The 14997-nt window shown below is 42.3% G+C and overlaps 1 protein-coding gene across 5 annotated transcripts in view; it reads left to right on the top strand.

Annotated features, from left to right (window-relative positions):
* The window catches only part of triob (trio Rho guanine nucleotide exchange factor b), a 237687-nt gene that overhangs the window by 158416 nt on the left and 64274 nt on the right, over nucleotides 1–14997 (top strand). For all 5 annotated transcript variants that reach the window (XM_051720104.1, XM_051720103.1, XM_051720101.1 and 2 more), the window contains exons 15-16: nucleotides 7264–7459; nucleotides 12756–12922. In XM_051720104.1, the coding sequence (XP_051576064.1) occupies nucleotides 7264–7459; nucleotides 12756–12922 (363 nt within the window). The remainder of the gene's footprint in view (nucleotides 1–7263; nucleotides 7460–12755; nucleotides 12923–14997) is intronic.

Here is a 14997-nt window from a genome sequence, read left to right as displayed (position 1 = left end):
TGAACGGGAGTCTGTGTAAAGCCCGGTTCAGTACTCGCAGGTCCAAAATTTGCTGCAACCCACTGCCATTTTTCAGTACGATGAAGTAGGGGCTGTAAAACCCCTTCTTCATCTCGGCCGGAGGGACAGGTTCTATCGCGCCTTTCTGTAGGAGGTTAGCGATCTCCACGCAAGGTAGCAGCGTTTTCGTCCTTCACCAAGGTGAAGTGGACACCGCTGAACCTGGGCGGACGCCTGGTGAACTGAATCGCATAGCCGAGTCGGACGGTCCAGACCAGCCATCGCGACAGATTGGAAAGCGCAAGCCACACGTCCAAGTTCCGTGCGTACTGGCAGGTGGGGCCTCATGGCGGGGTGGAGCTCAAGGTGCCACACCATGTCATGGCCGTGCTGAGTCTAGGGACATCGAAGCACTTACCTGGCTCCTTGTGACCACCCCCGGCACAGCCTGGGACGGGGGAGGAAGAGGCCTGTCCTCGTGACCCGTGGAGACTGTCACATCGGGGGTGGATTTGTGCCACAGCTGGGCGCTCAGGAGCGGGAGACCGCCGCTGGAGCGCCAAACCTGCCAAATAGAGTGGTGGACGGTGGTTGTGATGATGGCCGTGCACACGGTTACATGACCCAGGGAACAAGGTAACCGCTCTTGCTGAACTCTTGAGTACTGCAACCACTTGGGTATGCAGCGCAATTAAATGCAAAGATAAAAAAAAAGATGGAGAAATCTGCTTACCAGCTCCAGAGTAGCGGGTTTCGTCGTCCCTGGATCACCCGTCACAAGGGCGCTTTGAAGCCTTTCATGGGTTCTGGGCGGCCGCGAGATGGGTGGCGTCTGCTTCCTGCGGTGGGCTCCGCGCCGGGGCCAGGCCGAAGGGGTGGGCTGGGGCGGGCTGCGGCGGAGCCAGTGCAGTCACCGCAGGGGGACGCCCTTGGCGACGAACAGACGGGGTGCCGGATCTTGAGCCGCGCCGGGGCAGGATATGCCAGATAGCCTCCCTCTACTGCTCCACTGTCGAGAACTGCTGGGCAAAGTCCTTGACGGTGTCGCCGAATAGGCCCACCTGGGAGATGGGGGCAGCAAGGAATCTTGTCCTGTCGGCCTCACCCATCTCGACCAGGTTGAGCCAAAGGTGGCACTCCTGGACCACTAATGTGGACATCGTCCGCCCGAGAGACCGCACCGTGACCTCCGTCGCTCGGAGAGTGAGGTCGGTCACCAAGCACAGTTCCTGCATCAATCCCGGGGCGGAACTACCCTCGTGCAGTTCCTTTAGTGCCTTGGTGGACTTGCAGGAGAGCCATGGCTTGCAGGGCGGCGGCGGCTTGTCCAGCAGCATCGTAGGCCTTGGCCGTCAGAGATGACGTAAACCTACAGGCCTTGGACGGGGGCTTTGGGCACCCACGCCAGGTGGCGGCGCTCTGCGGGCATAGGTGCACCGCGAGCGCCTTTATCCACCTGGGGATTGCCGAATAGCCCTTTGGCCGCCCCACCATCGAGGGTAGTGAGGGCGGGGAAGCTGAAAAGATCGGGAGCGGGCAGTAAAAAAGTGCCTCCCACGACCTTGTCAGCTCTTCATGCACTTCCGGGAAGACAGGAACGGGGGTGGGGGTCGCTTTGAGCGGCGCCGTGAGCCCAGGAACCAGTCATCGAGCCGCGAGGGTTCAGGGAAGAGCGGAGGGTTCCACTCTAGCCGACGCTCGTGGCTGCCCGGAAAAGCATGTCGTCATCTCCACGTCAGCCTGTGACTGGGCAGTCGTCCCCGAAGGGAGGAGCCCAGCTGAGGCTTCTGCGTCCGACTGGACTAGCCCGCTCTCCGATGCTGCGCTCGAGCTCATCACATTCGCGGGCTCCGAATAAGAGGTCGAACTCGTCATGAGATGAGCCGGCGGACTCATCCGGAAGCCCGATCAGGGCAGACAAGCGTGCTGGGGAATGGCAGGTCCACGGGGGGATACCCGGCGGAGGCAGTCCCATTGGGGTCCCCAAATCGCCCCCAGTGCTAACCGCGCTGGCCTCATACCCGTGGGTAAAAGGACCAAGGCGGGGAGCCTCTAGGGTGGCTTGCATTCTTACGAAGGCGAGCCACGACCGCATCGTTGCCATGGACATGTCCTTGCAATGAGTACATGACCATCCACGAATGCTGTCTCCTTGTGAGCAGTGCCCAGACACGAAAGACAGTGATCGTGACCATCAGAAGGCGAGAGATAACGAGCACAACCAGGAATAACACACAATCGGAAAGGCATCTTTAAAAAGACGCGTCTTTAAAAAGATGTTCCGTGTGTGCCGCTCTTTTAGAGAAATATACTCTTTTAGAGAAATATACTCTTATTTCTGCCGAAGCGCCCAGGGGCATTCTCTGCAGTGCACCAGTGCAGAGGAGGGAGAAGCCGCTGAAATGCACTGTCAAATCCAGCAGAGGTGAATGAACAGTCGTGGGAATTCAGCTCAGTGAGCATGACCGTTCGGCTCCGAAGAGAAAATCTGAATGAGTGGTTGCATACCAGCTCCTTTTATACCCGTATGTCCGGGGGAGTGGCATGCAAATACCACTCGCCAATTTTCATTGGCCTTTTATCAAAGACCAGAGGTGTCTCGGGCTCCCAAGAGTGACCCCTAGTGTCACTACATCGACACAACGTTGAGTGAGTGACAGATAGGGAACAGTTGTGAGTTCAGTCTCCTGTGCACTGAGTGCTATTCGAACGTCTGATAGCTTCGAGGTCATCTATATGCTAGAGTACTCCTAACAGGTGACAAAGTGAACTTTTAACAGATTTAAAATCAATAGTAGTTCTTTTCTAGAAAAACAGACCGAAATGTTCATGACACATCTTGCACTTATGAGTGTGTTCACTATTTCATCCAGTGTCCCCTCCCCATAATAGCACATGCTTCTATCTGGCAAATGCAAGTAGCAAATCATGGTTCACTGCTGTGATGTAAACTAAAACCTTTTAGCTGTTTTCTTTTTTAAAGAGGAATTGTCCTTCCCCATATTCATGTGTCAATAGGAAACATGTCGACACAGGAAAAAACAAACAAACAAACAAACCCTGCACTCATCAAGTGATTTCATATGGTCTTTAAAGTCAACATGAAATGGCATTTGCCAAATCCATTCAATTTCATATTGTGATGAATCGTTCACAATAAGACCAGGAACGTATTTTAAGAAAGCAAACAGGATCCATTTTGATGTCATGTTGAATTTTATATAAGTTGCAAGCTCCACTTCCTCTGCAAAACACCCATCATTCCTTGCGATTGACCTCTGGTGGCTGTTAAATTAGCTGAATGTTTTGTACATTGGAAACCCTATATGAAGTAATCAGAGTGCACAAAACGGGCCAGCTCTTTTGTAGTAAAAGTGATATCTCTCTCTTTAACATAATCCAATATAGATCAAGGGGTGTCACATTCCATGGGGAGTTTTTGAGGGCGCTCAAGTTCCACTGATACTTGCTGATAGATAAGGTAAATCTGAGAGGACCATTTGATATGGTTTTCCAAGTCAAAGCCATACACATACAGCATAGGTGGATTTCAAGTGTAATTTTCAGTATGCATTAAGTAGTAGGTGGCAATTGGTAGGGTAGGTGAACACAGAAGTGTTTCATACATCAGATGTGAGGTAGTTGTATTAAAATTATTACTCAGAGCAGGGCGGGTCAGCGCAGTCAGTCAAGCCGACGGAGCGCCACAGGGCACAACAGAGGGTGTGTGATTTCCCAAGCGCTCCTTTTTCACTTCAGAGAAAGCGGTTGTGTTCTGTCCTTATTCCCCCTTCGCTCAGGACAACTGGGACAAAGATGGTCGTGATCATTAGGGAACGAAGAGTTGTCAACCAGACAACGGTGCAGAGTGAGTGCTTCAGACCTTTGACTGGTCAATAGAGAGGATTGTTTGTTAAAATCATGCTTTTAAGATTTACCTATCACTCTATAAATGACAAATGTCATGTTTTTGACAATTAAAAGATACGTTAAACACTTATGATGTGTTTACTGAAGGAACCGATGACAGTCCTTAGAGTTCTTGCAGGAATTAAGAGTATGTTTCTCAGAGAACGGGAAGGGTGCTTAGCAGTTCAGCTGGTATATCATCTGACGAGCCCCAAAGGTTTCCTCAAGTATCTTTCAATTTTTACGGTGTGAAGTACTGTTTTGTGTGTGTGTGTGTGTGTGTGTGTGTGTGTGTGTTCTGTAGTTTTTTTTTTTTTTTGTAATTCAGTGAGCAAGGTTGTTCAGGTTATAATATATGCTCTGTGTGGTGCCCTGTTAGAAGTGTGGGTGTTTGCACATGTTTTGGCTACTGAACAGTTGGCAAAGTGCTTGTTCTCTGATTCATGCTGCTCCTAGTTTTATCCACTTGTTGTCAGGGCAACTCATCAATCTCTTTACTTCTTCCTGCATGTTCAAAAGATGGCCATGAACTGCTTCAGTTGCAGGTGATTGTAGGAATATTACAGGAAGGAGCTATTGAAGTTGTTTTTTGAAATGCGTTAGTGATATGACTCACTCTGTTGATGTGTGTGTGTGTGTGTGTGTGTGTGTGTGTGTGTGTGTGTGCATGCATACGTGTGAATGAGAAGAGAGAGAGAGAGAGAGAGCAGTCTGCATGTTCATTAAGTTGATGCCGGAACCCAGCCCGTAAGCAAGACATGTGACCCGATCTGACCGGAACTGTTAAATTTAAGACCAATCCTGATTTAAACTTGCCAACAGCTCACTATCTTCTGACTCAAATATGAAGATACATGTGTATGTGCAAAACTTTAAAATGAAATCTTTAAATATAAAACAACTACAGTGTATTTTAAGATGTTTAACCTCCTGAGACCCCACGTCCACATGCGTGGACATTAAATTTTGGCTTTGCTATAGGCTATGCATAATTTAATTTAATTTAAACAGACTGATCTCAGTCCAGGAGACTCTAGGCTGTCATTAAAGGGTTAAACTTTTGACGCACAGAGTCAAAGCAACATGGTGCCAATCTCAGCTGAGTTTGTCTTTGGGAAAAACGGCAACAATAAAAAAACAACTTCATCTGGTAAGAAACCTAATTAAGTTTTTACATTAAAACCTGTTTGAATCAAAAGATAAGAGTCTTTAGTTTCATCTGATATGCCATTTAAAAAAATTCTGCGATTTATACTGAAACGGCACGCTGTTAAACACAATGACCACGTACGTGGAATATAGGCTTATTTTCCTTAAAATATCCTTATATTCACTGTGCATTATCACAATGAGAATCAATGGATGCATCCAAATGCTGGAAAATGTTGATTTCAGAGGCTTTATAGGGAGTTAGGATGAACATAAAGTGCATTTCAAACTGTTCTGAGACCAGTGCAGACAGACACCACACTGGAAATCATTCCCTAATTAGGGAGCAAGGGAGCTTTCCTATGCACTTGAAGTGTATTCACTTCAAAAATCCGACCAAAAGTTTCAGGCTGCAGATGATGTTTGGACCACTCAACATGTTTGGCAGACATGGGACAATGGTAATCAGTACATAGATTCAGAATTTTTCATGCAAAATCTTATTTTAACATAGTTGGCAGTGATTGGATGATGCTGGCCATTACTTTGAATCAGAATTAATTATGCTAATTTCTGATGTAATGTCTGTAATGCCTCAAAAACATGACTAACAAACACTCCTGGAAACATAATAAACAATTTGATAAAAGTAAAAAAAATCAGACTTTCCACAACTTAGTCCCACTGTCCATTTTTAGGAAAAATATTTGGTCTAAAAATTATTAATTATAATTTTCTTTATTTTTTTCTTTTTTTTTTTATGTTTCTTTAACATCTGTTTTATTTAAAGGGATAGTTCACCATATAAGAACTCATGCTTGTTCCAGACCCGTATAGTTCACCAAAATAAGAACTCATGCTTGTTCCAAACCCATATAGTTTTTTTTCTACTGTGGAACACAAAAGATGTTTTTCAAGCTGCTCTTTTCCATGCAATAATTAAGCAGTATCACACAAGCAAGACAAAAACTGGCCAGATTGTACATTTCTTCTGCGGCAGCAAAAATAGTTCTAAAAGAAGCCAAAGCATCAAGCACAAGTCCAATCTCTGCATTGCTCTCAATACTCTGTTTTAAACTAGTGGTGTTTCGTTGCAAACAAATCAGTGTTTCTGAAGGAAAATTTTAAGTGAACGAATCATTCTTGTGCACTTCCATTGTTTTGGTGGTGAACGATTCTGTTTTGTTGTTTTTTAACAAATCAGGCCCTGTCCCAAACGGCACGCTTGATGTCGACTTGTGGTCTCGTTGCCTTCATTTGCCCGTCCCCGCGAATTCCACGAGACAGTAGGGTGTCCCATTTGACATTTTAGCACTCAGACGGGATCTCACTGGTGCCCCTTTTGCGCCCTCAATGCTCCCGGTGGCTGAGCCCGCATCAGTGTGAGATCCACAGTGGTCTACTACCCAACAGTCCCCGCTGCTGATCTTTGGGACTACTAGTTACAAATCAAGAAGGGGAAAGGAAAATGCACACAGCAGTCATGCTCAGGTCTCAGGCGGATATAAATTTTTTATTAAAGGAATAGTTTACCAAAAAATTTAAATTCTGTCATTATTTACTCAATCCAAACCCATATGACTGTCTTTCTTATACCTTTCTTACTAATGTTTTTAAACAGTGGCATGAGCATTTATGCGGGAATTTGTGTTGCTTTAACGCTACATGCAAGTTACTGTAAACAAGCTTTTCTCATAGCTGTCATGAACACGAAACGGACATCAAGATTTTCACTGAAAAATAACTTAATTTCAGGTTGTATGCCTTTGGAAGACTTGGAATATGCATTAGCTGCATGGACTATTTTTATTATACTTTTGGGTCCTGTAAACTTTAAAGTGAGTCACTATCAGCTTCTGTTGTATTGAAAAGATGGACCAGTATATTTCTTAAAATGTCCCCTGCATAAGAAAGAAAGTCATACATATTTTAAACCACATGAGGGTGAGAAAATTATGAGTGAACTATTCCTCTAATAGCTGTTATTAGCATGGAGTGTCAATGAAAGAACCTCTTTTGCTCTTGTATTTCCACACACTGGTGGAAATAAACAAAGTTTGCAACCCCTTTCTGCTTACTGGTAACTTAAACACACACACACACTCAGACAGCGGAAGTGGTCTTGTTTTATCATTTTATTTCATATGGGATTATTTTGGAGCTGTCATGATGATGTTGTATGTGTGTACTGTATGGTTTGAATAGGTGATCTCAGACCTGGAGTCGTGGAATGAGGAGCTGTCTCAGCAGATGAATGAGTTTGACACTGAAGATCTGACGTTGGCTGAGCAGAGACTGCAGCATCATGCTGATAAAGCTCTCACTATGAACAACCTCACCTTCCACGTCATACACCAGGGACAGGAGCTGCTGCAGTACGTCACAGAGGTGCAGGCCTCAGGTGAGTGCACACACACTCTCATATACAAGAATGAGAGGGTCTGCAGAAAGTCACTGGACATCAGTTGCAGTTGAACAAAAATGTGCCAAAAAGTGCTATGTTGTTTTGGACATAGTTCTGTTGGGCACTTCGTTCAGGAGTGGGTTTGGTTATTAGCAATAATTAATAATTATCAAAGATAATTATTAATTATTAAAATCAATAGAACATTGATTAGAATCAACATTAGTTTATTAATCCTTCAATCAACAATCATCAACAATAACTATCAATTATCAAAATCAATAGAATATTAATTATTATCAAAGATAACTATAATTATTAAAATCAATAGAACATTGATTAGAATCAACATTAGCTTATTAATCCTTCAAATCAACAATCATCAAAGATAAATATCAATGATCAAAATCAATAGAATATTAATAAGGATTAATATTGCCAGGGCACCACCCTGGAATCACGGACTAATAACCAGACAGTATAACTGTCTCAATATTGGATTGTTCTCTTAGAAAAGTCGATGACCGGAGAACATCGACATTCAAAAGGAACACAATGAAGGCTTGAATCCAAGCACTGACATCCCCTGCCAGCTCTTGACACAGGTGCACGCAGAACAATACCAAACACTTCTCTTTAAAGTATAACAAAATGTATTGATTCAGTAATAGCAATTAATAATCAATACAGTGCAGTCGATAAACTTCCGACTTCCAACTACAAACTAAACAGTAACATGATTAGATATGGTAACAGATAAGCCTATAATACATGAGAGGAGGGTGTGTGTGTGTGTGTGTGTGTGTGTGTGTGTGTGTGTGTGTGTGTGAATGGGTGTATGTGTGTAAGGAGAGAAGGAGGGCACAAAATAGCAGTCATGGCTCTTGTGGAGAGTACGTCACGCGAGGTTTCTGGCCAGAGAATGTGGCCGCGAATGTGGGCGGAGAGACTGTTTAATGGCGTCTGCCCATTTAACGCGTCTCCGCTGTTATGATAACTTAGGGACAAAGCTTGGCTTTATCGCCAAGTTATCTGCTCACCAAATGTGTGTGCGGGTATGTTTGTGAGGGGTCGTGTGTGTGTGCGGTTAGTAAGAGAGAGAGAGTACAGTGTGACGGCACCAAAGCCGGTTTTAACGATCGTGGGAGAGAAGGCAACCGTTATTTTATCACTCAGAGATGTGGTGAACGGCTTGTAATCTGTCTGCTGCAGTCGTTGGTTCTTTAATGGATAAACTCAGTGTGCCGGTCTCACCCTTGATGGTGGAAATGTACAAAACAGTCCAACGTGTTTGGACAGCAACACTGCAAATCTCATTCGTGGTAACAGTAAGTTACAATAATACCTTGAGTATTATTAGCAGCAATGAGTGGACTCAGCGGTCCATAAACTGTACAAGCTATAACATTGATACACAAGAGTAACACACTATAATAAACTATCTCTGCCCATACGTAAACCTCTTACTTGAGTCATGTGAGGACACGGGTAGAATGTGTGTTCGTCCATCGTTTGACTCCGACTCGGTTCCTCGAAGCTCGGGTGATGATGGGAGGACATTTCCTCATTCTGTCGGCAGGCGGTACAGCGGCTGATTTTCGGCGGGTTGGCAGAGATATCAGCGAAGTTGACTTGGTTGAGGAGGGAAGAGAAATCTTCTTTCTTAACTTCTGCAGACAAAAGAGTGAAGACACGGATTGCTCACCGGTCTCCTTCAGATCCGTTAGCGTGCTCGGTGGAACACGGAGAAATCTCGGCTCATCCAGCGAGATGGAGTTTGTATGGCCAAAGTTCAGGTACTTACGTTATTTCCTTGGGCAGCGAGGCTACACCTGGGAGCAGCAGGGCTGCATCTAGACGAGGCACATACTGTCGCTGGAAGCAAAGCTTAGAAGGACCTCCGAGGTTTTTATATTCTCGATCATGTCATGATTGAGGTCATTCTGTCATGCGTTTCATCCAATAGGAGTTGAGAGTTCGATCCTTCAGAATTTTACACTTAGGTGTAAAGTGAGCAAGGTCTGATGGGATCTTTAGTCTGTTTTGGACTCCCTTTGTTTGATTCTGGCGCCGTTTGTGTTATCAGGCTTCTAGTGTTCCTACAGACCGCAGTCAGGCTTTATGACTGTATGTAGGCCTGCCTTTGTCTCCTATTTGAGTACATGAGGCCCAACATTTCCATGGTAATATCAAGGTTTTTCAGACATAGAGCCTCAGTTATATAATTTATTTTATTTATTTTTTACATGGTATCATAGTAATATTATGGCTTTTGAACATTGTACAATGGTATTATCATGTTGTTGTTGTTTTTTTTTTGTGGAAATGGTACAACAGTAATATCCTTTTCTTTTTTTTTTCTTTTTTTTTTTTGTTGACATAGAACCACAATAATACTGTGTTTTTGGACATGGGACCACAGTAACATCATGTTTTGTTTTTGTGTGTGTGTTTTTTTTTTTTTTTTTTTTACATGGGACCACAGTAATATAATTTTGTTTTGTTTTTTGTTTTTAACATTGTACCACCGTAATACCATGTATATTTTTGGAGACAACGGTAATACCATGTTATTTATTTATTTATTTGATATGGTACCACATTAATACCATGTTTTTATTTTGGACATGGCACCATGATAATATCAAGTTTGTTTTTGTACATGGTGTCACAGTAATACTATGTTTTTATTTTGTTGTTGTTTTGTTTTTTTATATTTGGACATGTTACCACAGTAATATCATGATTTTTTTTTACTGTGAACGGCTTATTTTTAAGTGTGCACACACACTTTCATACAAAAGGCCTCTTATAGTACATCACTGAAGTACAGGTTACAATGTGTGCACATTCACACACTCTCAGATCTGTTAAGGGTCCTGGTCCATAATGTTTATGCCATCTTTATGTGTGTGTACGAATGCATTTTTTGTGAGCTGATGTGCATTTGACATCTGGGCATGAGTCGTCGACGAATAGAGTGTGTTTGTGCGATGCTTTAGTAAGCCAACCTTACTAAAGCTAAAAGCTAAACTTTAAAGCCAAACACAGCAGGCCCGAGCAGACACCCGGCAGCCTCCCCTACTCTACCCCCATCCCGGCACTGAAATCCTATAGACTCACTAGCAAAATTACTGAGACACACACACAAACACACATGAGATTTGACATCTGACAGCACACACAGCCTGCAGAGAGCAAAACGAATCCTCATTTCACTACTGGGCATCTTTGAAGGCACATATACAAATGCAAAGCTAGAGCACACACAAAACTTTTGCCCAATGCAACTATGGGCTACAGGTGTCAAATGTGAGTTTGTTTGTGTGTGTGTGTGTGTGTGTGAGAGAGAGAGAGAGAGAGAGAGAGAGCGCGATGGCATGCGTGTGTATGTAAGAATGCTAAGACCCTTCTGTTTCAGCTGGTTGTGAATAGATTATTTATGTTTTGTAATGTTGATTTAGCTCAGTGCTTTTGGTTTGGTTTTGTTGCTTTAATCTTATTAAAGTCAAATTTGCCCCAATTTACTTTCTTCATAAATGTCCCTGTTCTTATTCCACATGATTCATCAGTGCATTTTATTCTTAAGACAAAAAGGTTTGTTTTTTCATAATGTTTCATGAAAATGTAATAACTTCTTAGTCACTAAAACAACTCTTCTTTTCTGCCGATGTAATCAAGGCTGTGTGGGTGGGAAAAAATTATATTAACCAACAAAACTGTAGTGAAGATGCTGGGGCAGTAATGTTAAGATCCATAATTATATAATAAAAGTATAAACAGTACAACAAAGTAGCAAATCAGAGAGTAAACAAAAAGCAGGCAAGGGTTCGGTACACAGGAAGACAGTCCAAGAAAGGCAAACCAAGAGACAGAGGGGTAATCCAGTAAACAGGCAATAGGTCCAAAAACACACACAAGCAGGCTGGGAAATATGATGAACAAGCAGGAGTCAAAACATAGGGAAAACAGTAATGGTAAATAACGCTCAGAATTGCAGACTAGGCAGAACAAGACTTCGCACTGAATATGTAAACAGGGAACTTAAATAGACAGAGATAATGTGAAACAGGTGGGTGAGTAATCAATCTGAGCGGAAGGTTATGGGAAATGTAGTTTGTGAAGGAAGAGTTAGTACTCTGGAGATGGCAATCTCTGGCGGCGTTCAGGAGAGATAGCAGGCGCTGCCAGTGTAACAAAAATAACACCCAACAATCCAAATATAACACAATGGCGATCAAATCCTAATATTATTTCATTTATTATTTCTTTCTGAATATATTCTGAATAAAATGCATCACATTACAGAAGTTAAAGGTGAATGCAGTTTCATAATCACCTGTTAGCCTCCGTCATTATGTTCAGTGTGACTATGAGTGTTGCGTGTCTGTGGTTTGGTCATTTTCTGGGGGAACAATTCACCTGTTTCTTTGTGCAATTCCATCATTAAATTAATATAGAGTAAAAATAAATCCTTCTCGAAGTGCTGTTGATTTTGGCCTGCCTAATTTCCTGTGTTCTGTAATCAGGTCATTGTTTTGCCCTGTTGATCTATGTACAGAATTTACACCAAAAATCATAGCTACTTTGAAGCTTTTTGCTTTCCAATGACCAACATATCCTGTCTTTCACATGTGAAGATTTTTTTGTTTTATTTAGTTGATATTCCATTCCCTGATCTCTAAGTGCTCACAGCATTCCTCTAAAGTCAAGCTTTTTTGCAAATGTGGTGATGGTCTTAAGCATATTTTTGCATATCAGAGGATAGATATTTATAGGTAAAGCTCACAAAGTCTGTCAAGAACGTGTCTGTCTGCATCATATATCACCCCCACATCTAAAGAAAAAGAAAAGAAATTGTACTACTACTGAGTTTGTCTGAGTTTGTTTATAATTCTCATTATTTTCAGTAATTATTCCCATGAGATTTTCTTTTCTGTAATACTGTAATAAAATGTGTAAATATTTTACAATTTAAATAATATTTTATAATTTTTTATCATTATGGTAATGAGAAATGTGTGGGAAATTGTAATCAATTGTCATGAAAGTAATGTCACAATGTGACAAAAACAGTAATGTCCTAAACTTGGCATTATTTTCTGTATGTTAAGTATAATTTCTTATTTTGTTTTAGGGGTGAAATATGTCCCAAATATGTTCTTGACAGGTTTTTGAATGAGCAAACAAAATCCATTATGACAAAAGCTAGATTTATTTATTTAGGTGGAGATTATTCACACCCTTGTGTTACACCTGTCTCTACTGTACATGTCTGTCCTTTCGTCTCCAGGTGTGGAGTTGTTGTGTGATCGTGATGTTGACATGGCGACGCGGGTGCAGGACCTGCTGGATTTCCTGCATGAGAAACAGCATGAGCTGGATGCAGCTGCAGAGCAGCACAGACGACACCTGGAGCAATGCGTACAGCTGCGCCACCTACAGGCCGAGGTCAAACAGGTAAAATGTACACCTATACCCTATCCATCTATCTATCTATCTATCTATCTATCGATCTGTCTATCTGTCTATGCATACTTGTGTTTTGTTATAAATTGAGATCTGACACATTTCAGAACACAACAATGCACACAATCAAGAATGAATAGCTAGAAGTGTTTGTGTTCACATACTTGTGTAGTGTTCAAGCCTTAGACGCACATGCACATACGTTCATTGACTTAAATTACAGGTTTAAATTCCACTTCAGGTCTGCTCCACTGCCATTGTGCCCTTGAAAAAGACGTTAAACCAACATTTAGCCAACCAGCCAACAGAAAAAGCTTGTAAGTCATCAAAGCGCAGCACTAAGGTGTTGTTGATGTCTCGCTGTGGAGACTGTAGTGCAACTACCACAGTTGCACTGAACCGGCCACTCTTTCAAACCCTAATACAACCAGACACTTTCACCATCAAGTTTAATATGTGTCATGCTTAATTAATTGATTATATAGATATCTTATTTTAGAGGTGGAATTTCCTTCTCTGTCTGTACCTGAGCAGTGACTCATGGGTTGTAAATGTGGGCTAAACTATGGTTAAAAAACACCTCAGAAACACCTCTGATGCCTTGGTACATATAGTATATTTGATATCACATTATCTTATAACTTAGGTTATATTACAATAGGTGGTGTCTTTTTTCCAGCAAACAATACTAATTAATCTCATAATATGCAAATATTCAAAAGATGTGTATAAATGTATACTTGCTCAGAACAGCTATTACAATATATGCAACCTGTCTTTAGAAAATTATAAATCTAAATAACTTTAAACTTACTAACTAGAGAAAAAAGAGACATAGCTAGTTTGTGTCAAAGGCTATTTTAGTAGTAAGTACATAACGGTAGCTGTTTTGGTAACACTTTAAAATAACGTTGTTTAAGTTCACTAAATTTATGCAATAGTTAACAAGAACTAACACTGAACAGTACTTCAACAGCATTTATTAATCTTGGTTAATGTTCATTTCTACATTATTATTTCATTTTATTACACATACATAATTTCTATCAACAGACTTCAACATTAAAAGTTAAATATGTGAACACTGATTAATGTATTATGAACTAACAATAGTACACGTGTAAAGACGCTGACTACCACACCTGGAGTTGCAAGTTCGAATCCAGGGTGTGCTGAGTGACTCCAGTCAGGCTTCCTAAGCAACCAATTGGCCCGGTGGGTAGAGTCACATTAGGTTAACCTCCTCGTGGTCGCTATAATGTGGTTCTCGCTCTCGGTGAGGTGCGTGGTGAGTTGTGTGTGGACGCTGCGGAGAATAGCGTGAAGCCTCCACACATGCTAGATCTCCGCAGTAACGCGCTCAACAAGCCACGTGATAAGATGCGCAGATTGATGTCTCAGATGCAGAGGCAACTGAGATTCGTCCTCTGTCACCTGGATTGAGGCGAGTCACTACGCCACCACGAGGACATAGAGCGCATTGAGAATTGGACTTTCCAAATTTTGGAGAAAAGGGGAGGAAAAAAAAAGAAACATTGATGACTTTTATTTTTAAATTCTCCGCAGTCCAATGGTTCCTATCGTGCTCAGGAGAACGTGCAACACGTGTGGACCTGATCATTTAACATACAAATCACAATGACGGTGAAAACTAAAAACATCATGTTACGGATAAAATGAGCTCTGAATAATCAGAGGGGTGGTGGCGGGAGGTGTGGCGCATAAGCTTTTGCTTTATGCAGATGATATTTTATTATTTGTCTCCGACCCTTCTAGATCTATGCCTTGCCTCCACAGAATTATTAATGCCTTCTCTAAATTTTCGGGATACAGAGTTAATTTGTCTAAATCCGAAGCTTTGGCTCTGACAGTATACTGCCCAGTAACAACTTTCCAGTTGGGTGCGTTCCAGTGGCGTAGTGGACTAAAGCACTGAACTAGTAAGCAAAAGGTTGTTGGTTTGATCCCCACAGTCACCACCATTGTGTCCTTGAGCAAGGCACTTAACTCCAGGTTGCTCCAGGGGGATTATCCCTGTAATAAGTGCACTGTAAGTCACTTTGGAT

Source organism: Myxocyprinus asiaticus, chromosome 16, assembly GCF_019703515.2.
Source record: "Myxocyprinus asiaticus isolate MX2 ecotype Aquarium Trade chromosome 16, UBuf_Myxa_2, whole genome shotgun sequence".
NCBI lineage: Eukaryota > Metazoa > Chordata > Actinopteri > Cypriniformes > Catostomidae > Myxocyprinus > Myxocyprinus asiaticus.
Note: the sequence above shows the minus strand (reverse complement) of the source record. Positions and strands in the feature narration are given on the sequence as shown.